Source organism: Erithacus rubecula (assembly GCF_903797595.1).
Source record: "Erithacus rubecula genome assembly, chromosome: 20".
Classification (NCBI taxonomy): domain Eukaryota; kingdom Metazoa; phylum Chordata; class Aves; order Passeriformes; family Muscicapidae; genus Erithacus; species Erithacus rubecula.
Genome location: NC_136672.1, coordinates 4903153 through 4930812, shown reverse-complemented (window position 1 = coordinate 4930812; position 27660 = coordinate 4903153). Strand labels below are relative to the sequence as shown.

Below are 27660 nucleotides of genomic sequence, written 5' to 3'. Positions count from 1 at the left end.
GCTCTTTGTCCAAAATGGTTAACTGCCTGCCTAATTACCAGAACTCCAAGTCTCACTGTTACAGAACACCCCCCCCATTAATCACCCCAGAGAGGGAGGCTGGCACCAAACTCACCTGCTGGGCTGGGCTGAGCTGCAGGAAAGGCAACAGCTCCATTGCTGATGGATGCTCCTGCTTGCAGCCAGGGGAGGGGAGCAAAGCCAAGGCACAGGGGGGCTGCTCCCTGCAGAGCTGTGACCTGGGGATTCCTGGGCACTCCCTGCTCCAGGGCTCCTGGGTTGTGCTGGGACAGGATCCTCACCCAGCCATGCTCCTGTGCTTCAAGGGCTGTTGAGCTGTTTCTCCCTGACCTGTGACAGCCCAGCTCCAGAGCCTTGCTGCTGTTCCAGACCAGCAGTGTGGATGCTCCAGGCTGTGTGCAATGATTTTCCCTATTGTAAACAGCATTAATCATGGCAGCTGAGATGGCCAAGAACAGCAGCCATAGGTATGACAATAACCAGAGACCCTGCAGAGCCTGGGACAGAGCCTGGGCAGATCTCAGGCTGGAAACTTGCTGTTACAGATTCCTGATGCTGGGCACTGCCCACTAGCAGGAAGGTAATGGGAGCTGAGTGTGCTGAGCCTGCCAGAGTGGGAACAGCTTCTTCCTGGAGCCCAGACTTCAAATTCTAGTTAAGCTGTATGGAAATAGAGGCTATGCTGTGGTCTGGTGGGTGAAGGAGGGGGAGAAAACCTCTGCTCTCATGGATTATTTTGGGTGTGTTGGAGTACGTGAATAGCATCAGCTAAAAGTGTCCATGGGAGAGGGGAAGGAGCAGCTGATATGAATATAGAAAGTAATCTTCTCATCCCACAAACCCAGAGGATGTTCCACAATAGTGAAAATACTAGGGAAGAACATTTGGGATATGAGAATTGCTTGTTTCAGGAACGACTGAGTGGTGGAAGTTACACAGGGGAGTAACTTCCTTTTAGTTCACCTAAAGAATTAGCAAATGTAGATTTTTCAGTACTGTTGGGTGGAACTGCACCCCTTTGGTGCAGTTTTAAAGAGAAATATAACAAAATCTTTAAAAAAATATGAACTCATAGGCAGAAGGACACTTTAGGCGGTTCAGTGCTGGGAGATCAGGGAGAGCAAAAATCTACAAAACCTGTGTGGATTGGGCTGCAGGGCATGGGATTGCATGGGGGAGGTGTAGCTGTGCCTTCAGCCACAGCCTGCAGAGACAACACAGCCACAGACACTCATTTGCTATGTTTATTGCATGCAGAATGACCCAACTGGAACACACTCTTTCTCTCCCCCCTTTCGAGCCATAACCATGTTTAACCTACTGCCCATGAAGTTCTCTGAATCAGCCCCTCTCTGGGCTGATCAGGGAACAGCACCCAGGGACTGTGGGGGTTCCTTCATGGCAGACCCACGACCACATTTTCTTCCTGGCATGGCCGAGCTGTGTTGGGAGGCAGGTAGCTTAGAGAGAAGATAGGCAGCCCTAAATACTAGATCTCCATTCCTGTGAGCCTGCTGCCTCCATGGGGAGAGATGTTCTGAAGGGATGAACTCCTGAAGGAACCAGCCCCAGTGTGTGTGCCTTGGTCCCTTCAATGCCTGAACCGTGAGAGCCTGGGGGAGCGGCTCCCCTGGTGGTACCGCTGGTACCCCTCCGACGCGGCCGGCAGCAGCAGGAGCTGGCTCAGGGAATCCTTCTGGCACAGAGCCATGGCCTCCTTGTAATTTATCTTCTCTTTTGTGACAGGGTCAAGCAGATCTTTTTCATAGTTGGACTCATCCTGGAGCCTGTTGGCCAGGTTGCTCGTTATCATCCCCGTCTGGACAGCTTCCAGCACAGGGATGCGACCAGTTTTCTTGGGATCGATGAGCCCTCCAGTTAGATGCTGGACTTGCAGGTAGGGGAAAGCACTGTCCTTGGTCATCCAACCCTTTTGAACTGCTTCCCCCACAGACAGCCTTCGCTTGGTCACGGGGTCCTCAATGCCTGTGAAAGCTTTCTGGGCATTGAGCAGTCTCTGCATGTAGGTCCTGTCAATCAGCCCCCTCTCAATCGCCTTATGGACCGAGAACCGGTCCCTGGAAATGAGGTCTATGATTCCCCCTGTGGCAGCCTGGGCTTCCAGGAGCTTCTGAGCTGTCATGGGATCGAGCAGCTTCTTTGCAACAGCAGTTTTGATGTTGTACTTGGTGTTGGTGGTGGTGTCATAGACCCCAGCAATGGGGGATGTGTCATCACATATTCCCTTCTGTGAGGCTGGGGGGAAGAAGGTTTGGGTTTGGTGTGTGGTGGGTGATGTGAGAGGGGATTTGGAGATGATGGAGCCAATTGAGAGGGATGAGGGAGGCTTGGTTTCCCCAGCCACCAGCAAGGCAAATTCAGAGATGGGAATCTTGCCATCCCGGTACAGCTGGTACTCCTCCTTTGTGATCCTCCTCAGCCTCAGCGCATCATCGATGGAATACTGCTTCCCACTTTTCTTGTCAAGGAGAAGTGAGACCTCCCCATTTGGGCCCAGGGTGGTGACTTCTTCCCAGTCACACTCCAGCTCTTGCAGCTGGATGTACTGGCCTCTGTCTATGATACCTCGCTTGTAGGCTTCGTAAGGGGACATGTCCTTCCCCGTGTCAGGGTCCAAGATAGAGATCTTGGTGGAGAGGTTTGTCTCTCTCATCTGGGTCTCGTGATTGATTTCTTCACGGTTGACCTTTGACTGGAGATCCCGAATGAACCTCTCCTTGTTGTAGATCTGGTCCTTCTCCCTAAGGATGTCTGCCTCCAGCAGGGAAACCTCATGTTCCAGCTGCTTCTTCTTCTGCCTGTCATTCTGGGTCCTCTGGCTGAGCAGTTTGGATTCCTCCCGAAGGAAGAGGACTTTCTGCTGCTTCTGCCTCTCCAGCTCCCTCAGTTCACTCTCCAGGCTGGCTCTCTCCTGGATGGCCAGGTTCCTGGCTTTCTGCAGCTCTGTCTCTTCACGAGCCCACGTCCTCTTCATGCCTTCAGCTCTCTCGATCTTCTCCCGGAGCCGCCGCACCTCTTCTTCTGCCTTTTGCTTGGCTCCCCTCTCCCTGCTCAGCAGCTCCCAGACACGTGCACGTTCACTCTCCAGCGCTCTGTCCTTTTCCACTCGAATCACCTCCTTGTAAATGGTCTTCTCCTGGGATTTCGTTTTCTGCAGGACATCGACTTGCACCTGCAGGTTCTTGCATTCTCTCTGCAAGCTCAGCACCTCCATCTTCTCCCGGTCCAGCTCCAAGCGCAGGTTGCTGGCAGACTGCTCCAGCACTGGATCCTTCTCCAGCTTCACCACTTCTTCCATAATGATCTTTTCCTGCACTGGGGCTGGGGTCTCCTCCAGCTCCTTTATTCTCAGTGTAATTTGTCTCATCTCCTTCTCCAGTGCAAGCCTCTTGCTCCGATCCTCCTGAAAGTTGAGCAGCTTCTCTTGCTCTTCCACCAGCACACGAACCTGCTGCACGTCGCGCTCCAGGCGGCGCCTGTTGCTCACCTCCTCATCCAGACTGCGCCTCAGCCTGCTGTGCTCATCCCGGAGCTTTGGGTCCTTTTGGGTCAGTATCACCTCTTGAACAACCACCTTCTCCTCTGGCTTTCTCCTCTCCAGGAGCATGTATTTGTTCTGCAGGTCATAGATGGTGTCCTCTGCAGCTCTCCTCTTCTGGGACATGTTACGCACCTCCTGGCGCAGGCGATCGGCTTCTTTTTCCAAGAGTGGGTCATTCTCGTACCGGATCACTTCCTTGTTGACCAGCTTGGTTTCCACCTTGGATCTCTCCCTCCTCCATTCATCCCTTTCCCCTTGCAGCCTGATGAGCTGCTCCTGGGTCCTGCCATTGGTGTTCACAAGTTCATTGAGCTGCTCCTTCAGCCTGTCAATTTCTCTGAGAATCTCTGGACTCTTTTCATGTTTCACCACCTCCTCTATGACCTCCTTAAACTCCACCTCTGGTTTTTGGGACCTGAGGACTTTGAGCTCTGCTAAGGCCTCTTCCACTTCACTGTCAATCTTTGTCCTTTTCAGAGTGACTTCCTGCAGCTCCCTTTTCAGGTGTGCAATCTGCCTCTCCGTTTCAGGGTCCACCATGAAGATCTCATTGACCCTCTCTTTCACCTCTATCCTGGGCTTTTTCTTCTCTGCGATGCTGTACTGGCTCTGCAGCTCTCCCAGCTCACCTGTCAGCATCAAGTTTTTGCTCCTCTCTTCTTCAATCAGAGTCTTAAGCTTGGAAGTCTCTTTCAATAACTCTGGGTCCTGTTCTATCTGTTTCACCTCCTTAACAATAATTTTGGGTTCCGCTGTCTCAATCAGTCTTTCCACCTCCTCAATCTTGTTCTTCACTTTCACTATCGCTTCCTCTGCAGATTTTCTTTTGAAGGATTCCTCATCGATTTGTAACTGCAGGGTCCTAACAGACTTCAGCATTTCTGGGTTTTTCTCCAGTTTGATGAGCTCCTTCACCACCACTTTCTCTCGGATGTTGGGCTGCCTTCTCTCCAGCATGTGCAGCTCCCTCTTGTGCTGCTCGAGCTCAGAAGCAGCAGCCAAGCTTTCCTGCTGGAGACGCTTGATCTCCTGCCTAAGGGTGGCTGCCTGGCCATCCAGGCTGGGATCCTTCTCAATTTTGGTGATCTCTTTGGTGAGGAGCTGGGCAGGAGCCACCTTCTTCTCGCTCTCCATCTGGGCAAGCTTACGGCTCATCACATCAATGTCTTCTTGCAGGCTCTGCCTCTTTTTGCCTTCCTCCTCAATCTGCTGTGCCATCCTAGACAGGTTGCTCTCCACCTGTGGGTCTCTGTAGTATTCAATCACCTCTTTTTCTTCCACTCTTTCAATGGGCTTCTGAGTTTTCAACATCAGCAGCTTGTTTCTGTGCTCCTCCAGGTCCTCTTCAATCCTGGCCACTTTCCTCCTTTCCTCCTCCAGCTGTGATTTCAACCCCTCAGATTCCCTGCTTGTTGTGGCTTTGTTTTCAGCTTTCTGGGTTTGCTCATGCACAGCTTCAATGTCCTCATGCACTTCCTTCTGCAATGGAAAAATAAAAAAGGATTTTAAAAAGGCAGGCAAACCAAGTAATTCCTTTAAGGTGACTCAGAGATCTTTTAAATGACATGGCATGGTGGGAGACAAAACTGGCACAGAATCCTCAGGCAGTCCTCAAATAAGGCTGTTTGTAAATGGAAAGTGAGGACACAATCCCATCATCTCAAGGTGGGTCTTCCCCTTGACTTGGAGGTGCTGCAGCAGCCCACAAAGGTGTTTTGTGCTGCCTTCTTGTATCTGCAGCCCATGGAGAGCCAGACCCCAGCTTAATCTCTTGTGCTTCCTGAACCCATTAAAAGTCACCCAGTCCTGAGACCTTTCCTACAGATGGTTCAAACCTTAGAAAGGTATAGAAATCCTATTGCTTTGAAGTGTTGTGAGGACTGAATTTCAGCCACACCCACAAACAAATCTGAAATTCTCAATCTGTGATTGGTGATTAGCTATGACTAAGAGAACTGGATTTAAAAGTCCTATTTTTTTCCCAAGGATAAACTACAGCTTCAGTAATGAGCTGAGGGCTCCCAGAGATGAGTCACAACCCAAGACCAGTGTCAGTGAAACTGTGGTTTCCTGTGGTCTTTTTCTCAGAGGGGTTTCCATTCCTGCCCTTCCTCACACCTGGATGTGGAGGCTCAGGGAGGGGTGGGGGAGCCCCAGGCTGAGCAGATCTGAACCCCAATCTGGAGCACCCCAACCCTGCAGGGAGCTGTCAGCTGGTACCTTCTCCACAATCTTCTTGGCAAACTCCAGCCGGCTGAGCTGCTCTTTGCTTTCTGCTACCAGCTCCATGTAGAGCTTGGTGACATCATTTTCCTGCAAAAGAAAGAGCAGTGAGAGCCTTGTGCCCCCCACCTGGACACAGCTCTGCTGTGTGGCAAAGTCTACCTGGACCAGTTTTGTGTAGGGCACAGCTCTAGGGATGAGTGTCTCCTCATTTGACTCTTTAGAGAGACACAGAGTGTAAAGATTCACGCAGGAGATCCTGTCCCTGTTATTTGAATGCCTGTTAGATGCCTGTAGGCCTACACAGGGTCCAGTTTGCCCAATTCACAGCTGGAGAGCAGCTGGCAAAAGCCTCAAGGTGATGCAGAGTGTAGCTGGGAAGAGCACAGAGGAGTTCTGGCTCCTTCCTCTCCCCACACACCCACCCTGTAAGTTTTATCTTCACACACAATGTGGTGAGGAGGAAACATCAGCAATCTCAACCAAGGTGCCCTAATTCAGGATCTCACAGGCTGCTTTGCCCCAGGGACAAAGGGATCCCTGAGGACTCTGGGATTAAGACCATAACCAGTGGTGGGTGTGAGAGTGGATTAAGGACTTTGAGAGTAATGAGCTGGACAGTGGTTTCCATGTCTTCATCTTAACATTTTACCTGGGCCTGGATGCTTTCCTGCAGGGGGGTCACACGCAGCCTCTTTGCAGCAGAGTCAGTCAGGGAAGGGTCCAGAGAAGAGCTGTATTTGCCTGCTTCAAGCTCATAGTCCTGTTCAGAGCAGACACAAGAGAATCAGGTGGGATTTCTTGGGTGAAATGCTAAGGGAGTGATAAATGGGAAAACCCCTCCTTACATTGAGTGTGGACTGCACGTTCTGGGACAGCCTGACCAGGGCATTCTTCTCAGGCTCCTTGCTCTGGATCTCCCCCACCAGCCTCTGCAGGAGACACAGGTGGTGTTAAGGACACACTGACATCCAGCTACAATACTCTTGCAGCCTAGAGAATCAGCTCAGCTGAGGGAATGGTGGGAACAGGAAGACATTTAGGAAGAGCTCCAGGGTTTTAGGGTATCTCAGCACAGCTATAATTTGCTCAAGATCACACTGATTTATCACAAATAAGATAAATAGCAGCCAACATAGAGACCTCTGCAATTCCTTGTCTGAGCTAGTGAGCTTAGAGTCTGCTCAAGTACAGAAAAAAAGAAGAACTTGGAAATAACATCTCAGGCTAAGGTGTAATATTTCAGGATCTGAAAGTGTCCTCTCCATGGAGATTTCAGCCTGGAGGTGACTGGCACAGACGAGGACACCAGCACTGTGGATAAACCCAGCAAGGTGAGATACACCAGGTACATCCAGGGGCTGCAATCTTTCCCTGGTTCATTCACTGTGATGGGGAAGCACACAACTGGGAGCTGGCTGCTGCTACTTTGCATGTGCTGTTCACAAGCAAATTGCCCCATCCCTGTAAAGTTACAGGCAGATCTTGCCCTGGAACACACCTTCTGTGCCTGCAGCTTGTAATTGATCTGGCTTGGCCCATCAGTGGTCTTCACTTGGTGCTTGGGTAGGTTGTTCATCCAGAACATCAGGTTCTCATTGGAGTTTTGGAACTGCTGGTAGGTGAGGCTGATATTTCTGAGGGTCTTCTCTCTGTACAGCACAAAAGTGGACAGGAGCAATAAGGGGAAGGGCAAAGATTCATGTGCAAGTTCCTAGGAAGGAAGGTGAAAGGTGAAAATATCACCACAACAAACACCAAGATAACAAAAACAAGGGGGTGACAACTGATGCCTGAATGGGGAGCACAACTCTGAAAACTGTGGACACAGCAGGACACACCTGATCCTCAGTATTACAGCACTGTGGTGAGGATCAGGATCAGGGTCCCACAGTGAAGAGCCCACTCAGGCTCTGAGCCCTGCCCCAGCTGCTCCTTAGGCTGGAGCAGAGATGACCCCCAGGCGCTCACCGCTGGTCCAGCTGGTCAGCCACGGCGTGGTAGCGATCGGTGAGGAGCTGCACCTCCCTCCTCTGCCGGGGCAGGTCAGGGCAGTACTCCTGGAAGTTGTTCTGCACAGCACTGCAGCTGTGCTCAGCATCCTTCAGCCCCCTGTTCAGCTTCAGCACACAGTCCTCCTGGGCCACCAGGTCACGCCTCATCTTCTGCAGGGGAGCAAAAAACACACCTTGTGTTTGCATCAGTCAGAGCAGCAGCCAAACACCCTCCTGAAAGTGCCACTGGGGGCTGGCCAGGCTCTCTGAGTGACATTGACATGCAGGGTGAAAGCTGGGAAGCAAGGTGGCTTGGACAGTGCACTGAGAAGTTTTGGGGAAGGGAAAACATCAGGTCACTGTGGGTGCCAAGGATGGGGTGAGGAGACTGGGAGCAGGAGAGATTAGGGATAGGTGTGAGGCAGAGCAACAGAGATACTAAGGGGGTTATGATGCATTTTAGGGACTGCAGAGGGAAGGACAGAGTGTTTTGCTGTCCAGTGAGAGCAGTCAGCCTGCAACACCCACATTAAACCTTCAAGATACAAGTCTTTAAAAAGATTTCATGGCCTCAAGGTGCTCAAATAAATCCAGCTCCTCCCACACTGCTCCCTGAGCTCCCATCCTTCATTGTTGCCCTACCTGCAGGTCATTGGCCCGATCCTGCAGGGCATTGGGGGATGCAGGAATGATGCTGTCCTGAGCCAGCTTGGCCTCAAACGTGCTGACAATCTTGTCTGTGTTCTCAATCTGAGTCTCCAGGTTCAGGGCAGCCTTAGCCCTAGGAAAGGAGAAAATGAAGGACAAGGTTAGCTACAGAAACCCCATTCTTCTTCTTTTCTCTCTTTGATGTTTAACCTTACTTAAAATTAGAGCTTCTGTAACATGTCAGAGAGCAAGCAATGTGCTCTCACACCCCTTTCATGCTGCTCACAAGTCAGATGTGTTGCAGTTCAGCACACAGCAGATGTGGGACACACACCCATTGTGGTGGATTTTCCATGGTGGGGGGATTTACTCACAAATTACACACAGGAACTCCTTCAGAGGTGCCTTTGATGATGGATGGGAGGTTCCCAACCTGTGCTGGACCTCAACCAACACTCATATAGATCAAAAGCATTTTCTGTCATGCTTCTGTGTTGGCACACCTGTGCAAGAACACTTCCTTCCCTCTTCCCCATCACTCACTTCTCGTTGTACAGGCTGGAGAGCACATTGACATCGTTGTATTTGCTCCTGAGGGCATTCAGTGTGACAGGCAGCTGGGAAGCTGAGGTGCTGGTGGGTTTCTTGGAAAGGTAGGTCTCACACTCCTTCTGCAAGGCATCCTTGGCTGCCCCCAGGTTCTCCAGTTTCTTTGTTGTTTCCTGGCACAGCAGATGGAAGCACAGTCACCCAGCACAACCATAGCAGTGCTGCTGTGGAAATGTGTTTCCCTCAGGGGCAGATTTGGCTGTGGGGCTCAGGGTGTGGTGCCCCTCTCACAAGGAGCTGCCCCTTGGGGCACAGCCCATCCAGACTGGGGCTGTCTGGCAGTGCAGGGTGTGGGAAAGAGATCCACATAGACAGAGATGGAAAAAAACCTGCCTGCCTGAGCTGCCTGAGCTGGATAAATACCCACAGACGAAGATGGAACAAGCTGAAATACTGCAAACCCAGGCCTTGACCTTGGGCTCCAGGGCACTGCATCTTTGCTGTCTCACTGACATTTACAAGTCTGCACATCCCATCAGGTGAGACAAGCTGACCCTTGGATTAATTCTCTTTATCCCTTAGTCTATTTGTTACAGACTTTGGAGTGTAGGGTGACAGCATTCCCCAGACTGGCACCTGGACCACAGCTCTGAAATGAATGGAGCCTCTTGCCCCAGAGCCAAGGGAATGGCCTGCATTTCCTGAGGGTTTCATTCTGTCCCATCTCCAGGGTCAAGCCAGCCTGAAACCCTTGAAATTGCTGCATGGTTTTCTTGTGGAGCACCAGCTGTCACCTCCTGTGTTATTTCCATGCTGTCCTGCTTTAGGCCAAGGACACAGCTCTACCTGCTCCTGCTCCAACTCACCTGCTGCTGTTTGATCCTCCTGCCAAGGTCATCTGTAGGGTCACTGTAGTTCACAGGAGACCTCACTCTGTTCAAAACCTCCTTCTCTACCTGGACCAAGTCCTTGCCAACACGATCCAGGCTGCTGAGGAGCCTGTCAGCTTGGGGATCATCCTGGACTGCTGGAGGGCTCCTGGACAGAGCTGCAGTGAGACACAGCTTAGGTTAATCCCCAGGTTTTAACTCTGCCACAGCTCCAAAGGAGACACAAAGCCAAGTGCTGCCATGCAGGCACATCCCTTCTCAGCTTTGCTGGGAGCCTTTGAACTCCAGCTGTGGGAATAACACAGATAACCCAGAGTTGGGATTTAGCCACGGCTGCCTACTCATCCCACAGCCCCCAGCTAGGGAAGAGACCTGCAAGGGACCCAGATTACAAAGCAGGTTTAATTAAGGTTTCTGGATAAGCACATCCCCCTGAAATCCTAAATACCCTCCAGCTGTTGATGGAGCTGGAAGTCAATCTCAGAGGCTTGAGAAGGGCAGCAGACTCGGAGTGAATTGTGAGGCAGCAGTCAGGTTTTCCTGCCAGCTGCTCTTTGCCATGGAGGAGGAGCATCCTCCCACAGAGAGCTGCAGCTGCCCCTGCCCACCCTGGCTGGGTGCTCAGTTTCCAGAGCTGCCTCTGGAGAGGGCTGGGCTGTGCAGGTGACAAACCTTGCTGGCTGGGCTGGACCTGCTCCTTTTGGCTGCGTCTCAGGCTGCTCTGAGCCGCTGTTCGCTTCTGCTTCACCGTGTTCAGCTCCCCTTCCAACCTGTCAGCAGAGAGGGGCACCCTCAGCCAGGCAGGGACACAGCACTGACAGCAGCTCCCTGCCTGTGCTGGGGACATGTCCCAGAGCAAGGGAAGGTGTCCCCAGAGGCTGGGAGCCTGCAGCCTGACTCACAGATGTCCCTTAGGAAAGGGAACAGCAGCAAGAGCAGCTGGTTGGTTTGAGCAGCTGACTTCTCTCAAGGAAGCCAGTGTTCCCAACTCTCAGCAGAAGCTTTTAAAGCTGGAAATTTATTTCATATTTCATATATTTTATATTTCAGTGCTTTGCAGCCTTGCAGGAAACAAGTGCAAGTGGCTGCTGCACTAGAAATGCCACATCTCACTTGTAAGGATGGCTCCTGCATAGTGAAACTAGGGCTGGGATCTGCCTGGAAGGACCAAAAAATACTTCTGGTGAGAAAAGACTCATGGAACCAGAAAGAGGGGGAACAGGAGGGACCAGGCCAGTTATCATCCCTGCTGTGGACTGTTCCAGCTAAACACTGTGTGTTAAAACCAGCAATTCCCAGCTTGCCTGGCTGCTGTTCCTCTGTGCAGAGGAACTGAATTTCTGCTTTAAAACACTCATGAAACCCATAAATCCAAAGGATTCAATAGTCTGGGATGTGTGAAGAGGGTTCCACACTGAGGAACACAACGAAGCAATCACAGCCATGGCACTGGGGAGCCAAGCTCCCACTTTGGGCACAGTGCATAGCTCTGAGTCTGGGCTCAGAGCTTTCCTAGGCACTGATTTACCCAAATGCCTGGGGCCATGATTAAAAAGGCAATGCCAGCCTCCCTGCACCACCACCCCATCCTGTGGGAGCTGACTGAGCAGGCAGGCAGCAAACCTGCACAGGGGCTCAGGAAGCACTGCTCAGTCTCCAGCTGGGGCTGGCTGAGAGCAGATACCACAGATAACTCTGTCCTGTTTGGCAAGTCCCAAGCTCCAGACTGATTCTGCAATGAATTTAGTCAAACCTATGCAAGTCACATGTTTGGGTGAAGAAACCAAGCCTGACTGCCAGAAAACTCATTGCCAGTGAGGTCTGTGCAGTGTGCAGGGATGTTGGGGAATGGGAGACACCTGGATGAGAGGAAAAATCCCATTCCAGGAGGGATTCAGTACTAGATGCTCGAGAGGCCTGTCCCCAGCTGCAGTTTCTCTGCAGTCAGGCTGGTTATGTCCCAAGAGAGTCTGAATGTGTCTCTAGTCAGGGTCTCTGCTGCAGACTCACCTGTTGACCTTGTCTATGGACTCAGGGTCAGGGGGAGGGATGGAGAAACAAGCAGAAGGTGCCTCCTGGACCACTCCAGTGCTGCTCTGGACCACCCACATCTCTGGGTTACTGTTGTCCTTCAGGGTGTACTTGTCCCCTCTGGTCAGCTGCACCTGGGAGAGGACACAAAACCCAGTGAAAGCCTTGGCTTTGTGGCCCTAAGGCAGCTCCTCACACCATGCAGCCAAGATCTGGAGCAAACAGAGAAGAATCCATTTTTCTGTCCCTCCTGAGGGTGCTCTGGCCCAGCCCTCACCTCCCCAGCATCCCAGTCACAGAGGGTGTCCAGGCTGAGGGGCTCAGGGGGTCGTGTCCTGCGCAGTTTCAGTGGGCTGATCTCTCTGCTCCTTCTCTTCAGGTCACTGATGCTCTTCTCTGCCTGCTTCAACACCTTCTCCTCGTTCTGGGCAAAACAGGGAGACAGGGGTTGTGACAGGTTTGGGTAAGAAGGGAGGAGAGGGTCACACTACAGCAGGTGTGCTGGGGTCAATTATCTGGTTTTGTGGGGTGAAGTGGGGAGTTTCTCCATTCTCCATCCCTCCAGGTCCCTTCTTCCCTTTTCCATTGCCAACACTCTCCTCAGTTTCTTTTTTTCACAGATCTGCTGTTGAGGACACAGCCTGGATTAACCTTAGGTCAACCCACACTTTCAATATAAAATATCCTGAAGAAGTTTTCTTTTTCAGAAATGGAACACCTGCTGCACTCCAGTGTCAGAAAGCACCAATATTCCAGCAGCTCCTGAGAGTGAAACGTGTTACAACCTTGGGAAGACACATGGGGAACATGTCCCCTCCCTCTCTGCAGGGCAAATCTTCCTTTTCTATCTGCATCTCACCCCTGAGGTCAGATTTCTTTATTGCCTCCCTTGCCCCTGGCTCATGAGAGTGCTGAGGAGATGGGAGGATCTTCCTCTGCTTGGCTGCCAGTGGCTCACACTCTCAGCCCTCTGATCAGTGTCTGGGGTTGGGGACAGCACGTGGCTTCTCCTGCCCTTCTCCTCACTCTGGTGGTGACCTGGGGGCTGGCTGTGTGTCACTGCTGGGGACAGTGCCATCTCAGGGCACTGTGGATCTTCTGGGCTTCCCCAGCACAGAGCTGGGTTGAGCTGTCCCTGTGGGATTATTCACCCACTCTGCCCCTTCCCCTCTGTCATTTATTGGGGAGTTTTTAAGGTTGGATTTGCCCTGAGGTCTGGCTGGTGCCAGCAGACCTGAAGGTCTCACCTCCAGCTGGAGCAGCAGGTCTGACACCACCCCAGGGCTGTCTTTGTTGAATTTGCTGTATTTGGTGTCCAGGTCAGAGCTCATCTTCTTCAGGGAGCGGCTCACAGCCTCAGCATCATCCTGGAACTGCAGGTGTGGGTAGGGAAACTGTCAGCATGGGGGACATTGCTGCCTCCAGGCACACGGGGGTCTCCCAGCACCTCTAAAATATGGTATTTTGAGGGTGTTTCCCCAAAATACCTTTACTAGGTGCAAGCAAAGGGTCTCCCATCCTCATCCCTTTGCTGTCTCTCTTCCCAGCCTGCCCACTCTGGCCTGGCCTGCAGAGCCATGGCCCATGAATTTGCTTTTTACCTTCTTATAGCTCTCCACACTTTTCAGCTGGCTCTCCTGGCAAATGCAGAGATTCAGGAAATTCTGCCACTCGTTCTTCAAGGCTTCCTGGTGAGCCTGTGGTGGGACAGAGCACATCTCAGTGGGTTCCAGCTGCTCCTACCTCCCTCAGCACAGGTCTCCTTTCCTCAGACATGCCAGAGACCAGAGGCAGAGCAGAGACAAAGCTGTGCCAGGCACTGCCTGATGCTGAGCCTGGGTGAGAACAGCCCTGCTCATTCAGAGCTGCCACCAAGTAGTCTCAGCTCCAGTGGTGATGGGGACTGAGCCCCCTCAGCCTGGCACTGCATCTGCAGGCTTGGGAATCCAGCCCTGGGAGCTGCTTTCACTTGGGACAAGTCACACCATGTCCAAGCTGGAATTCCTGCAGTGGGAGGGTGGTTGCACTGGTGTGTGTGAGCAGCAGCAGCTGCTCCCAGCACACAGATGTTGGCCACCATCTCCGGAAATTTTGGGAAGGGTGAAGACCCTGCACTTGCCTCGGGCTCCCTGTAGGGCTGGACAGGCAGAAGGATGCTGCAGTGTGGAAGGAAAGGGTAACACAACTGCAGGAGGGGTGAAGGAGTCCCCTGTGCCCCACAAAAACACTCTCATTCCCCCACAGGGCTGGAGAAGAGACCCCCTGTCCCCACCTGGATAGGTTTGATGGCTGGGTGCTTCAGCTCAATCATCCTGTCCCCATCGTCCTGAAGGTGGTTCACAAACTCCTCCTGCCTGAGCAGCTCATTGGACTTGAAATCCTGGAGGGGAAAAGAAACTTTCTGCCCTTGGGAGCATGCAGGGAGCACAGAGTGGTCTCCTGGGGCACCAAACATAACAGAGAAAAGGCTCCCAAAGCACAGCTCTGTTTGTTTGTTTTTTAAAACAGAAGGGGCTAGAAATTAGACACAGTTGGACCTCAGAAAGGATCAAGGCATTTGTTCAAAGAGCATTTTCCTAAGTGATTATCCCCCTCATTTTCTGGGTCCAGCACATGGCAGTCACTGTGGCCATTGAGGCTGATGTGGCACTGGAAAATGGAAATTTTCCACTGGAAAATGGCACTAGCCTTGGGAAGCTCCCTGGCTGTGCATGATCCCACACTCCTGCTCAGGGGCTGCAGGGCTCACACAGAGCAGGGCTCACACAGAATAGCTCATTCCTAACTCCAGCAGGGACCCAGGGGTCTCTTCCCCTGTGTTCTGGACAGCCTCTGCTCAGGGCTGCTGTGGGGGTGCAGGAGGCTGGGGTGCACCCTGGATTTTGGGCAGCCCCTCATGCCAGGGCTCACCTCGTACTCCCTGCGCACGCTCTGCACATCCAGCATCTGGTCACTCCAGTCCTGCTTCAGGATCTTGGTCTGCTGCTCTGTCAGGTAGCCCAGCTCCTTGGTGCAGCCCTGGAGGTGGTGGTAGAGGCTGCCAAGGCTCTGTCCTCTCCAGATGGAAGCTTTCTGCTCACACACAGGACAGAGGCAACGTCAGTGCTGGGCCTGGGGAGCCCCTTTCCAGAGAAATCTGCCACCACTGCTCTTATCTGACAGGGATGCTGCTCCCTTTCCCTCCTCACAGACAAGATATGTTTGTCTAACCAGAATCCCAGGTGTGGGCTGGTGCCTGGGGCAGTCTCAGAGCTCTGCTGCATTTCTCACAAATCCCATTTTCAGCATCAACCTTCATGGCTCCAGCTGGGTAAACCCAGGACCTCCCTCCTGGCCCCCTCCTTTGCTCTGGCTGCTCATTTCCTCTCTGGAGCCCTTGTCAGGGATCAGGGCAAGCCTCCACATTTGCAATCCTGATTTGGAGCAGTGTGGGCAGGATTTCCTGGTGCCCTTGGACACAGAGGGAACTGCAGATCCATGACCCATGAAGAGGAGAGACAGGGATCTCACCCTCAGCATTGCCCTGAGGACAGCAAGAGTTCTTTCAATTTACACCTGTCCCAAAGAGGGAAGGAAATGGGGAAATGATATGAGGGACACAACTTCACTTTGCAAGCCCAGGGGTAGCTCCTGCTCTGAACTGAGCATTCCCTGCCCATCAGGGATGGTGTTACTCTGCTGTAAGACCCCATCTGCTCAGAAAACCACTGAGAACCTTACCAGCAAATCCTTGTACTGGCTTTTTAAATCTGCCACATCCTGGGTTACAATGCAGCCAAGACCAAGGAGGTGAACAATAACAGGAAAAAAAAAAAAGAAAAGAAAAAAGAAAAGCTGTTAGCAAAACATGTGGTGAATGCTGATGAACTGAATTATGGAATGTGCTTTAGAAACCATCCAGGAGTCACCTCCCTGAGCCCCCTGCCCTCTGTAGAACAAGGGTGGGCATTCACCCTTGAGGAGCAGATGGGACAGACATGAGCAGGGCCAGCAGGTCCCCAGGGGTGACAGGGACAAGGAGGGGACAGAGGGTGCCTTACCCCAGAGCGCAGGTTCTTGATCTGGAGCCCGTAGGCTTCGATCTCCTTCTGCAGGATGTTGTGCTCAGCTATTTGCTTCTCCAGCTCTGACATGCCAGGGCCATACTGCCCTGCATTGACTTGTTTCTGTGCAAAAGGATCAGGGCAGACACTAAAGCAAAAGGCTTCATTTCAGGGAGAAACCCCAGGCAGAGCTGGCAGGGCATGAAAAGATCTGGTACCTGATAGTGGTCCAGGAGGAAGGGAGGGGATTTTTCTGTTGATTCCCATTATTGCTGCTGGTTTCCCCAGCCATACACAGGGGCAAAGATAACCAGACCACACAACTGAGCTGAGCCAGCCCCCTGCCCATGGTGACATGCATGGGATGCACTTAATCACCATCCAGCTTTCAGGGGAATCCAAATTGGCTGCAATCTGGGCACTGCACTTACCCAAACCTTGCAGTGTGAAACCTGAAAGGTAGGGCTGTAAAATGCTAGGAGACATCACCTTCTCCATCCTTTCATCCCACAGCAGGACTCTACCTGACCCCCTCAGGTAACTCTGAAGAGGTTAATTCAGAGGGTGCTCCAGAGGGTTTCAAGAGGTAGAAGGAGAGTCACTGAATTATTCCCACCCCTGTGTTGAGCTCAGCACAGCCCTACAGACAACAGCAAACATTATCTGGCCTGGCAGGAGATGGGAGGTAACATCAAAACATCAGCCCCAGGTGCTGTTACCATCTTCTGGTCCAGGATCCTGGCCCAGTCCACCCTGGGCCCCACCTCGGGGACGTGCAGCTGCTCGTAGAGGGCTCGGTACTCGGCACAGAGCTGCGTCACACGGTCATGGAGCTGCTGGATGCTGCCAGGGCAAGGGCACAGGGGCTGGGTCACTCAGGGAGCACAACAGCCAAGCTGGGCTCTGGGAAGCCCAAATTTCACTTGTAAGACTCAGGGTACTTTGCTGTCCCTTTGTGGCCCTGGTTTCCTTCAGCAGTGTCCTGCACTTGTCCCGCTGAGGAAACTTGTTCTGTTCTCCATCTTCAGGGATGTGTCAGGAATTACTGCCCAGAGGATGCTGCAGGGAGGTCAGGGCTGTCCCTTCCCTCCTGATTTCTACATAGAAGGGCTGGAACTGAAGGGGAGCAATGCACCAGAAGCCAATTGAAGCTCTTCTCCCACTCCAACACCCACCTCTGACTCTGTGCTTACCCCAAATTAAAGGCATTTTTAGGGAAGGCAGAGGAAAAGAGGATTTGCCCTGAGAGTGGAGCCACATTTTAGCTCTGCATTTTTCTAGTACCTTTCATCAGGACTCCCAAAAAATGGGGACCTCTTGGGCAATCTCTTTGGCATCCACTCTGCATACCAATATCTTTATAATAAATTGGCAGAAAGAATGATTTTTAAGGCTGAACTCTGTGGGAATAAGAGTGAAGCTACCACTCACGGCAAGGAGTTCATTCTATGTCCTGAGGGAGTTCCCAGTTGCTCAGGGCCCTCATCACACCAGTCTCTCCACTGTACTCACTCTTTCTCTATCTCAGGAGCCTGTGGGTGTCTCAGCCTCTTGGCACGGTCCACATCCAGGAAGAGATCTTTCAGCAGGATCTCAGCTTCCTTCAAGTTCCTGGCATTCTCTGTCTGGAACTCAAAAGCCTTGTTCTTCTGGTGATTGCTGGAATCCTGGAGCCCAGGGAGACAGAGGAAAAAGCCTGGTTGTACCACACAGACCTCACAACAGTTTCCTTGGCCAGCACAGAGGCTCGGGATGCTCCACAGAGGAGCCCTGGTGCTCCAGCTCCCTCCCTGCCAGGGGCTCTGTGGGTCAGGCTGGCAGCTCGGGGGTATGGGGGGCACACAGCTGAGACAGCCTGGGCTGTGCAAAGCCTGAGGCAAGGAGCAGAAGGAATCTGGGAGCCTTGGGATGCAGCCCCAGGGTTTGGGAGGCTCTGTGGGGTGTCTGCTCCTCCCCAGCCCCGAGCCAGCCCCAAACCTGCACCAGCAAGCACAGAGCAGACACCCGACCTGCTGTCCTAGACCCTGCATTTCCAGGCAAAGCCTTTCACCTCCCAGCACCCCCTGGCAGCTCTGACCTGCTTGAGCCTGGACTGAGTCTCCAGGATGTCCTTCTCCACCTGGTCAGCGTTGGTCTGCATGCGGGAGATGAGCACGGCCAGCTCGTTTGTGGAGGACCTGAGAGAGGAGCAGCACAGCAGATGGTGGGCACAGCAAAGCTCACCCCAAAGCTCACTTCAAAACAACATCAGAGGGGGAGAAAACAATAGGGAGGGAAAAAAGAGAAAAAACCTGCTGTAGGGCTGCCCAAAGCATCAAGACCACATCTGGGGTGGGAAGATATGGAGTCAGTGATGGCTGGAGGGCAGGGGAGCACCCTGCACATGCTCACCCTGTCTGGAGGTGCTTCCCTGGGTGCCTGCCCTGGGCTGCTGGCTCAGCCTGACCCAGAGCTGCCACCCTTCCATGTGGAGCTTTCCAACTGGGACACTGCAGAGCCCAAGGCTGCAGGGACAAGGACTTGCTGTGCAGACCACAAGCCCCTCTGGCTGTTGTGGTGTTCTCAGAGGTTGGGGAACAGCAGGAAGCTGAGTCAGGGCAAGTTAAGGTTGGATATCAGGAAAAGGTTTTGTACCCAGAGGGTGCTCAGGCATTGCCCAGGCTCCCAGGGAAGTGATCACAGAACTGAGCCTGTCTGAGCTCAAAGAGTGTTTGGTCAATGCTCTCAGCACATGGGAGGATTCTTGGGGTATCCTGCACAGGGCCAGGAGTTGGATTCAATGATCCTGATGGATCCCTTCCAACTCAGGATATCCAGTGATTCCAAGACTCCCATTTCCCAAGGCCATGGCACACCCACCAGCCCTTCTCACCCCAGTGAGGCTTCCCTGGATGTTCCCAACAGGTCCCTATTGCTGTCACCTCAGTGCCACCACACAATGACAGTGCCATCCCACCCTTGGGCATGAGCACCCTGCTGGAAGAGCTGGATCCAAATCCTGCAGCAGGCACGGGATGGTTCCCAATGCTCCCTGAGGACAAGAAAGCACAAACCTCGGTGCCACCTTTGTCCTTGTGTCCTGTTCTCACAGCATCTGCCCCTGAGGACAGTGCTGGCCCTGCCCTGCAGGCAGGGAGACACAGCAGTGCCAGGATGTGGGCAGGGGTGGGAGGGTGTGGAGTGATAGCATCAGACAGGGACAGAGCCCTCAGAATGCTGCTGCGAGGACAAAGTCCAGCTGAGGCTGAGTGCATGATGTGCTGCTGGGATCTGAGACAGGAGCAGAGTTAGAGCAGTGACAATGGGACATCACTGGGGGGCAGCTGGAGTGGGGGACACTCCAGGGCAGGTTGGTGCCTCTCTGGTGAAGAGGAAGGCAGGAGAAAGGTGATTTCCTGCAGCAGAGCCACCACATCTGCCCTTTAGCCATGTGCTTTCCTTCCAAGCCCTGAATCCACAGAGGGAACAGGGGAAAATGATTCTCCTAATGCTCCAGCTCTTGCTCATGGCTCCAGCTACTCCATAGTTCATTCCAAAGGCTGGAAGAGAAGCTGGGATGTTCATTTATTACAGCCCCAAGTGACTGTAACGTGCTACAGTCCCCCAGTGGGTGCCACAGCTCCCTTTGGGAGGGAGCTCAGCCCACACCGAGCCCGTGTGGCTCCGGAGGAGGCTCAGCCCAGCGCTCCTGCTCTCAGCATCCTCCTGCCCCTTCCCCCAGCTCCTCCCTTGATTTTTATCTCCCAAGCGTGGGCATGAACAAAGCAGCTCTGCTGCCCCGGAGCTCTGGGGCTGGCAGCATCTCCCGGCCGTGCCAGGAATCAGCAGAGTGAGAGGGACAGCAGGGTGAGAGGGACAGCAGGGTGAGAGGGGACTGCAGGGTGAGAGGGGACTGCAGGGTGAGAGGGGACTGCAGGGTGAGAGGGACAGCAGGGTGAGAGGGGACAGCAGGGTGAGAGGGGACAGCAGGGTGAGAGGGACAGCAGGGTGAGAGGGACAGCAGGGTGAGAGGGGACTGCAGGGTGAGAGGGGACTGCAGGGTGAGAGGGGACTGCAGGGTGAGAGGGGACTGCAGAGTGAGAGGGACAGCAGGGTGAGAGGGACAGCAGGGTGAGAGGGACAGCAGGGTGAGAGGGACAGCAGGGTGAGATGACGGCAGCGTCGCTTCTGCAGGGTCTGATCCAGGGATCCTGGATCCAGCGCATCCATCACCATCAGCGCATCATTCCCTGCTACACCCCGTGTTTTACACCCCGTTAATCACCGCTCCCACTCCATCCACGCCCTTTCCCGGTGCAAGCTGCAGTGCTGGGGGATGCACACAGGGTGGGAGCAGCACAGACTCTGAGCCCGAGAGCGCAGCGGGCTGGGAGCTCCCAGAGGTGCCCCCTCCCCAGGAGGTTACACAACCTCCCACTCATCCCTGACACGCCTGGAATGAGGTGGTGTCCCATGGGCAAATACTTGAGCACCACCCAAATTTCCTGCCCGGGCTCTGTGCGCAGGGAGGAGAACGTGAGTCACGGGCTGGGCTGGGCTGGGCTGTTCCGGGGACGGAGAGTCTCCCCGAGCCTCTCCATCGTCCCCCCAGCTGAATTCAGGCTGAATTCAGCTCCTGCCCAAAGAGCGTGGATGGCGTGTCCTGTTTGAGCCCATCCCAGTTTGTTCTGTGGCTGTGGATAACTCTGTGCTGCTCCAACAGGGGAGCAGTGAGGATCCATCCTTCCCAGGGATGCTAAACTACCAACAAAATCCTGTTTACTCCTGCTGGCACTCCCTTTCTGGCTGAAGGAAACACTCCATCTCTTAGTTCCTAAGGTTGGGCACAGGAATCTGCTTTGTTAGGCTGAGACACAACAAAAGTATGGGCTGAAAAGGTGTCAGCAGCCTCCTGGTGACAGGGATCAGCCCATCCCAGCCTGTGCTGCTCAGGGCACCTGGGGCTGGAGAGCAGGATGCTGCAAACAGCCCGATTTTAGAGCAGCAGGGGTGATTCCTGCAGAACATCATGTGATGAGCAGAGGGGAGTCTGTGCAAACACCCACCCGTGGTGACAGGGACACATCACTGTCCCTCCTTGGGGTGTCCCTGTGCCCATCCCTGCCCCAGAGCTGGGCCCTCATTTCAGGGAGAACATTTGGGCTGCACAGAGGCAGCCTGACAGCAGGTGGGACACAGGCAGCTCATGTTGGACACCCCTCAGCCCCAGAATTTGGGTCCAGCTGCACACACAGCATGGTACAGCCACAGCCCTGGGATGGCTGAGAACAAGGCTGGGCAAAGCTCCTGCTGCTCCTCCTCAGGACCAGGGCAGCCTCCTCCCTAGGGCTATCTCATGCCTAGGAGAGGCACACACTGTTATTATCATTATTAATTGGTTCATTTCTCATACCACTTTCTGCCTCCTGGACAGCCCAGCTGCACACAGGGATGGTGTCCCTCAGCATCAGGACTGTCCCCACTCCTGGTCACTCCTGGCAGGGCACTTTGGGCAGGGCCAGCATCACCCACTGCAGTCCCTGACCCCTCTGTCCCTTCCTCATGGCACTTTGCTTTATGGCCACAGGGCCCAAAGTTGGGTCTGTTCTCCCTAACACCCAGAGAATCCCTGGCAGATTTTGATTTGCCAGCAGATCCCAGCAGACCACCACTGACCCCCTGCTAGTTCTGGGTTAGTACCTGACCCCTGCCTGTCCCCAGGGGCCACACTGCTCCAGACACTGGGGAGAAACAGAGGGAGATAGTAGCAAAAGCAGCAATCCCAGGAGACACTTAAATCCCAGGAGATGACTTGCCATCCACCTCCCAAACCACCCACAGCCTTTCCCAAAATCACACCCAGGCACAGCCAGTCCAGCCAGATCCAGTTCAATTCCACCTTCTCAAGGGTTTTCCCTTTCAGCCCTGCAGTGCCTCCACCTAGAGCAAGGCACATCCAGGATGTCCTCAGGGACAAACCTGTGCTTGTGCTGGATCCTGGGATGGATCCACCAAGTGGAGATGGCAAAGGAGGCTCAACACCACAGCCCCAGGGACCAGGAGCCCTCTGTGGGGGTCCAGCTGCTAATTATGAGCCCCAGAGACAGGGAAACTCAGCTGCTGCTGAGGCTCTGCCATTGAGGCCACCAGGAGCAGTTGTGGGCCACCAGCATTTCCTTGGGGCCATCTGCAAAGCCTGTGCTGGTGGCTGCTCCCAAGACACTCCTCCACCTTCATTTTCTCAGCTGCTCTGGGCACTGACCAAGCCCCAGGCCATGGCCAGGTGAATTAGGCTGTGTCTGATGGTTGGTGCCTCCTGAAACAAGCACAACTAGCTCAGTAATTGCTGTGCTCCTGGCTCCAGCCTCCATCCTGCACAGGAGGAGGTGTGAGGTCCTGCTGGGATGCAGCCCCAGTTATTCTGAGAGGTTCATGCTGGGGAAGAACCTGCCCAAACCCTCTGCAGGGTCCTGAGAAATGCCCAGCCTGCTTTGGCAGCTGTTTGGGGAGGTGGAGAGATTGCATTGGTAATGCTGGATGAAACAGAGCCTGAGACAGCTCCTGGGCTGCTGGGGAGGTGCCTCACTGCAGCCAGCCCCAGGTGTCCAGGGAGCCCCAGACCTGCCTTTGAGATGGATTTATTGTGCTCAGCTCCACTGAAGCTTCCCAAGCAGAGATCCAGCTCCTGACACCCCCCAGCAGCCCAACCTTCTCTGGGGTCCCCTTGTCCCCAGGCCCTGCTGCCCTGCCCAGCCACCCCCCTCCTCAGAGGCTGACCTGGGGTTTGGACCCCAGAACAGCATATTTGGGGGTCAGCACTGTGTTGGGACCATACAAACACTGTCCTGGGCTGCTGCTGGTCCCAGGAGATGTGGCCAGCACCCCTTAACTCTGCATGTCCCCTTCTCCTCAGCACAACCCCCCTGCCAACTTCCTCAGCTTCTAACCATGGCAGGGCAGAGAACTCCTATGGAATCACCAACACATGCAAAATTGCTGAGGAAGGTGGAAAATAATCCTGAATTAACAACAGCAGCAGGAGGGAGGGATGGGATCTCCCTGCAGCAGCACTCCCTCCCAGAGGACTCCCTGACCCCAGGGAAGCATCACACATCCCATTCCCTCAGAACTGAGGGCATCTCTTCATAAAATCACACAATGGGCTGGAAGGGACCTTAAAGACATTCAGTTCAAGCCCTGCCATGGGCAGGGACACCTTCCATCAGACCAGGCTGTTCCAAGCAGCTCTGAAAGAGGCAAACTCAGCAATTTGACCTGCAGAGAGCCAGGCTGGGTTAGAGCAGCCACCAGCAAAGCCATCCTCACCCATCTGAGCATCCTTCTGCAGGGATCCAGGGCAGCATCTCACCAGGGAACCCCAGGATCTCGGACCCAGGCTGGGGTCTGCTTCTCCATCCAGCAGACCCTGCTCCACCCAGGCACAGGGCTGCTTTTATCCTGCTCCTTCCTGCCCAAAAGGGGCTTTTTGCACCTCCCTGCTCAACGACCACAGCTCTGAGCACATTCAGAAAGCAACACAAAGCCCACCAAAGACAAGGACAACAGCCAGGCAGCACCTTTTGGTACCAGCTCCCAGCAAACCCCAACCTCCTGCTGCTCCACAGAGGGATGGCACTTAGGGTGGCTTAAAGGACACGGATCACCCACCCCCTGTCCTCCCCCCGGGTCACACAGACAGAGCAGGGGGCTCACACTTACTTGCTGGGTTTGACAGGGGAGCCTCTGCTGGGGGAGCTCCTGCTGGGGGAGCCTTTGGCCACCCCCTTGAACATGCTGGCAGGTCCCAGTGCTGTCCCGGGCTCTGCTGGGCTCTGCTGGGCTCTGCTGCCTGCTCGGGTGCAGGGGCAGGACTCAGCCAGGCTGGGTCGGGGCGCAGTAAAGAGCAGCTCCAGGGAGGCTCCTCCCAGGGCAGGTGAGCAGCAGCAGCAGAGATGGAGGCACATCTGAAAAAATGACTCGAAAAACCAGTTTGGGGTGGAAAGAGCAGAGCCCCAGAGGGAGAACGGGAGACCCGCCCTGGCTGGGAGAAGGTTGGGGCTCACACAGGCACAGCAGAGGGACAGGAGCACTCTGCAGGGAGGAAAAGCCTGGGAACACGCTTGGGGGGAGTGCTCTGCAGCCACACAAAACACATTGTGAAGCATCTCCTTGCAACATCTGTTTAAAATGCTACAGAACTGCAGGATCAAATGGACAAAACCAACCAAGTGTTTTCCAAGGTGGCAGCAGCAGTTTGGGGATCAGCAATTCTCAGAGGTATTTTGCAGTCCAGCAAACTTTTGGCCCAGGCTCAGCACAAGGTGGCCCTGGCTCCTGGGAAAGCACTGAGGGCTCATGGCAGAGGGAAACCCAGCAGCTCCAGCACAGCAACCCAGAGGGATTCAGGCTCTGGACAAAGATCTGGGGCTGAGGCTCTGCCAGGCTCCCTCTCTGCACAAGAGCTTCGACCAGGCTTTGCCTCTGGGCAGCTCTTTCCCTTCTTTCAGAGTGCCCAGTGGTTACCAGTGAGCTCAGCAGCACCCTGGCATCTCTGTGGCTCTGGGGATGCCCAGCCCATGGCTCTCCCAGGCCACAGCCAGGGCTGGCCACCTGCTGGTTTCACACAAAGCCAAGGTCAAAGGTCCCCACAAACCAGGAGCTCTGTGTTTCAGGCTGATCCAGCAGGAATCCCACATGGAATCTTACCCAGTGCAGGACCAGGGAGGGAGGGCAGAGGCTGGAGGAGGAAGGGGACAGGAGAAGATGGGGCTCACAGCCCCCCCCACATAAGCACCAGAAAGTCACCAGTGATGCCAACACAGGTTTGTGGCTCTTCTTCACCTTTTTTGTGTGGTCCAAGGACAAGCCAGGAGCAGAGGAAAAGGCCCAGGATCCATTGTCCCTTCCTGGGTAACCTCTTTGTCCTCTTTAAATTTAAATCACACATCTCAGGACAGTGAAAGACAGGATGGAAAGTGTCTGCTGAGAGATCAGCCCTTTGCCACTGGCATCCCACTGACCCCTGACTGCAGTGCTGCTCCCTGACCAGAGCTGCCAGAGCCCCCAGCAGGACCCCCAGGGGAGCCAGCCCCTGTCATTGGCATTCAAAGGCTTTCAGTCACCTGAAGCCTTGCCAGGGATGAGAGTTGAAAGCATTTGAATCAACACAGACCTGATTTTATACCCACACAAAACAGGAGCATGGGACAAGCTCTTCTGTGGGGGAGCTGCTGTTTGCATGGGCTGGGAAGGGATTAATTCCCTGCAGATTCAAAAGAAACTAAATTTGACAAGATCAACTGCCTGTAATCCCCAGGAAAATCCCCTGGCACGTGGAGGAAGTTCTAAGAATTAAGACCAAGAGTAAAGCAAGCACATAGCAGCACAGCCCTGTGGACAGCCTGCTTCCCAAGCCATCCATCACCCTGAGCAGCCCAGGGCTGGGGCTCCCCACCTGCACAGCCCCAGCACAGCACCTTCCTCTCCTCAGACTGATCCTTCCCCAGCCTGCTGAAGATCCCTGGGAAACACAGAGTGCTCCAAAGGCAGCAGTCCTGCTGTCAGCCCTGTGCACACAGACACACCCTGGCAGCAGCAGCAGCCTCACAGACAGGACAGACAGACGGGATAATCCTGGCAGGAGAGCAGCATCCTTGGCAGGACCTGGCTGCTCACAGACTGTGTGAGGCACGAGCTGGAAGCCAGGCCAGCTCCTGCCTGGTGCTGAGCCCTGGAGCAGGAGTGATGCTGAGCACCCAGGCAGAGTCTGTGTGGGGGGCAGCTCCTGCCTGCTCCCCCTCAGGCAAGCCCTCAGCAAAGCCCTGTGCCAGCCTCTGGAGGAAAGGCTGCCTCTGGGGTGATGGCTCAGCCCAGAAGTTTCTGCTGCCCAACACCTGTGGCACACAAGGAATGCTCTGCTGCTGCCAGCTCAGCCTGCCCTGCTCTGTGATGGACACCAGGATCTGCTCAGGGGAAGGGGAAGTCACTGCAGGAATCCTCAGGGGATAGTGACAGATCCTCACACTGGTGACAGACACTGCTGCATTCAGCCCAGGTCACTTCCAGCTCCTCCTGGGTTTTGCCCAGACTGGCCCAAGCCATGCCAGGGCAGAGCACTGTGGTTAACCCAGACCCTGCAAGAAGCAACAGGCAAGGAGACCAGTTCAACCAGTTCTCCACCACAGCCACCCACACAGCTGCACCTGGCACTGGGACATGGCCCGAAATGCTGGGCAGGAGCTGCCTGCCCCTGTGCAGCTGCAAACCTGAGCACAGGGCTGGGAGACCACCCCAGCATCACCAGGGGTCCCCCAGCTCCAGAGCACTCCAGCCCCACCCAGCTCCCCCTCCAACAGGATCACTGCTCCATGGGGCTGAGCTCCCTCCTGCCACAGCTGGCAGAGCTGCTGGCCCCACAGGACATGGCTCAGGGGTGGGCAGCCTGCTCCTCATCCCAGCCTGGAAATGCTGCCCCTGATCCAGAGGCAAAGCCAATCCCAGAGCAGACTGTCCCTTGCCCAGGCACATTCCCAGCTCTGTTTGGGGGCTGAGACATCTGCTGGGGGGACAGACCTGGGGCTGGCTGCTGCTGCAGGGCTCCAGACACACAGGAGGTGGATGGAAGTCACACCACAGGCACTGCCCTGGTTTCCAGAGCAGGGCTTGTCCCCGTGGCCAGGAGCTGGGCCAGCTGCAGATGCCTGGCTCTGCAGGGCAGTCACACAGCCAGCAGCTGCCTCCTGCTGCTCACACAGCTGAGCAATCCCTGCAGGGACAGATAGCAGCCACAGCTGCCTGGAGCACCCCTGGTGCACGGAGCATTTCAGGGCTCACCTTTCACAAGAGACTGGCAGAGGCTGGAGGGTGGCGTGCTGTCCTTATCAGCTCACTGGGTTTTTACAGAGGGGATGGCAGGAAACACAGCCCATAAATAATTTACTGCTACCTCTGAAAACCATTTGCCTTCTTGGATGACAAGGAACTTGCCTCCCCTGTGCCTCTCCCCTCCTGAACACCCTCTGCACACCATTCCTTCTTTCCATTTCACCTCCTTGCTTTTGAACTTCTTCATTCTTGAACTTATCCCCCTGGGACATGATGCAACAACACCAAAGCACTGCACAAACCTCCCATGTCATCACACCACCCAGAGCTGCTTCTGGCCAGACACTGCAGGGGAAACTCCATTTTTAAGGTCTACAGAGTAGTGGGTGCCACAGCAGAGCCAGGGAAGGACCTTTACAACAATTTTAACCACTGGGAAGTAGAAGGAGAAACACAGGAAAAACCAGTGAGCACACATGCAGAGGGTGGTTGGGGTTTGGTTTCCAATTGTTTGGCATCTGGAAACAGCCTGGAGCTGTTTATAAATACCTGTGGAAAAGCAGTTTGTGCATCTCCTCACCCTCTAAGGCCCCTGCTCATGGTGACCCATATTTGCACCAGATAAAACCAAGGGCCCATCTCAGCAGCAGCAGCCACCACCACATCCCCAGGGAGCCCTCTGCACCCATGAGGGATGCTCTGCTCTGTGGAGATACTGCTTCTTTGGCACCAGGACCAGCAGGTACAGGCAGCCCAGGCCAAGACTCACCTGATCTTTGCAGCTGCAGACTGAGCCTCTAACACCTGGGCTGACCTCAGCCACAGGGAAACCCTTCTGAGTGCTCCCAAAGCCATGGAGAGCAGCAGAGCATGGAATCAGGGCCCCAGACACCATC

At 54.3% G+C, this 27660-nt stretch overlaps 1 protein-coding gene across 3 annotated transcripts; it reads right to left on the bottom strand.

Annotated features, from left to right (window-relative positions):
* Window positions 1-1235: 1235 nt before the first annotated feature.
* Window positions 1236-27660, bottom strand: EVPL (envoplakin). Of its 3 annotated transcripts, none has more exons than XM_079323234.1 (22): window positions 27534-27660; window positions 18039-18138; window positions 17474-17628; window positions 16681-16804; window positions 15959-16084; window positions 15639-15677; window positions 14829-14990; window positions 14191-14298; window positions 13520-13615; window positions 13166-13291; window positions 12196-12342; window positions 11898-12052; window positions 10560-10657; window positions 9864-10045; window positions 8992-9170; window positions 8443-8581; window positions 7778-7971; window positions 7308-7458; window positions 6655-6738; window positions 6459-6569; window positions 5804-5896; window positions 1236-5062 (listed from the first exon to the last, which is right to left on the bottom strand). In XM_079323234.1, the coding sequence occupies exons 1-22, from the start codon at window positions 27617-27619 to the stop codon at window positions 1613-1615; spliced, it is 6105 nt and encodes a 2034-aa protein (XP_079179360.1). In that variant the 5' UTR covers window positions 27620-27660; the 3' UTR covers window positions 1236-1612. The 3 variants fall into 3 exon arrangements, with proteins under 3 accessions (XP_079179360.1, XP_079179361.1, XP_079179362.1); XM_079323235.1 differs by lacking the exon at window positions 27534-27660 and adding an exon at window positions 23660-23792; XM_079323236.1 differs by lacking the exon at window positions 27534-27660 and adding an exon at window positions 23654-23665.

Coding starts and splice junctions, on each gene's coding strand:
- EVPL (XM_079323234.1), bottom strand. CDS start 27,619: ATGGCTTTGGGAGCACTCAGAAGGGTTTCCCTGTGGCTGAGGTCAGCC. Junction 17,629..18,038: donor CTCAGTCCAGGCTCAAGCAG/GTCAGAGCTGCC, acceptor CCTGGGCTCCAG/GATTCCAGCAATCACCAGAA. Junction 16,085..16,680: donor GGATCCTGGACCAGAAGATG/GTAACAGCACCT, acceptor CCTTTTGCACAG/AAACAAGTCAATGCAGGGCA.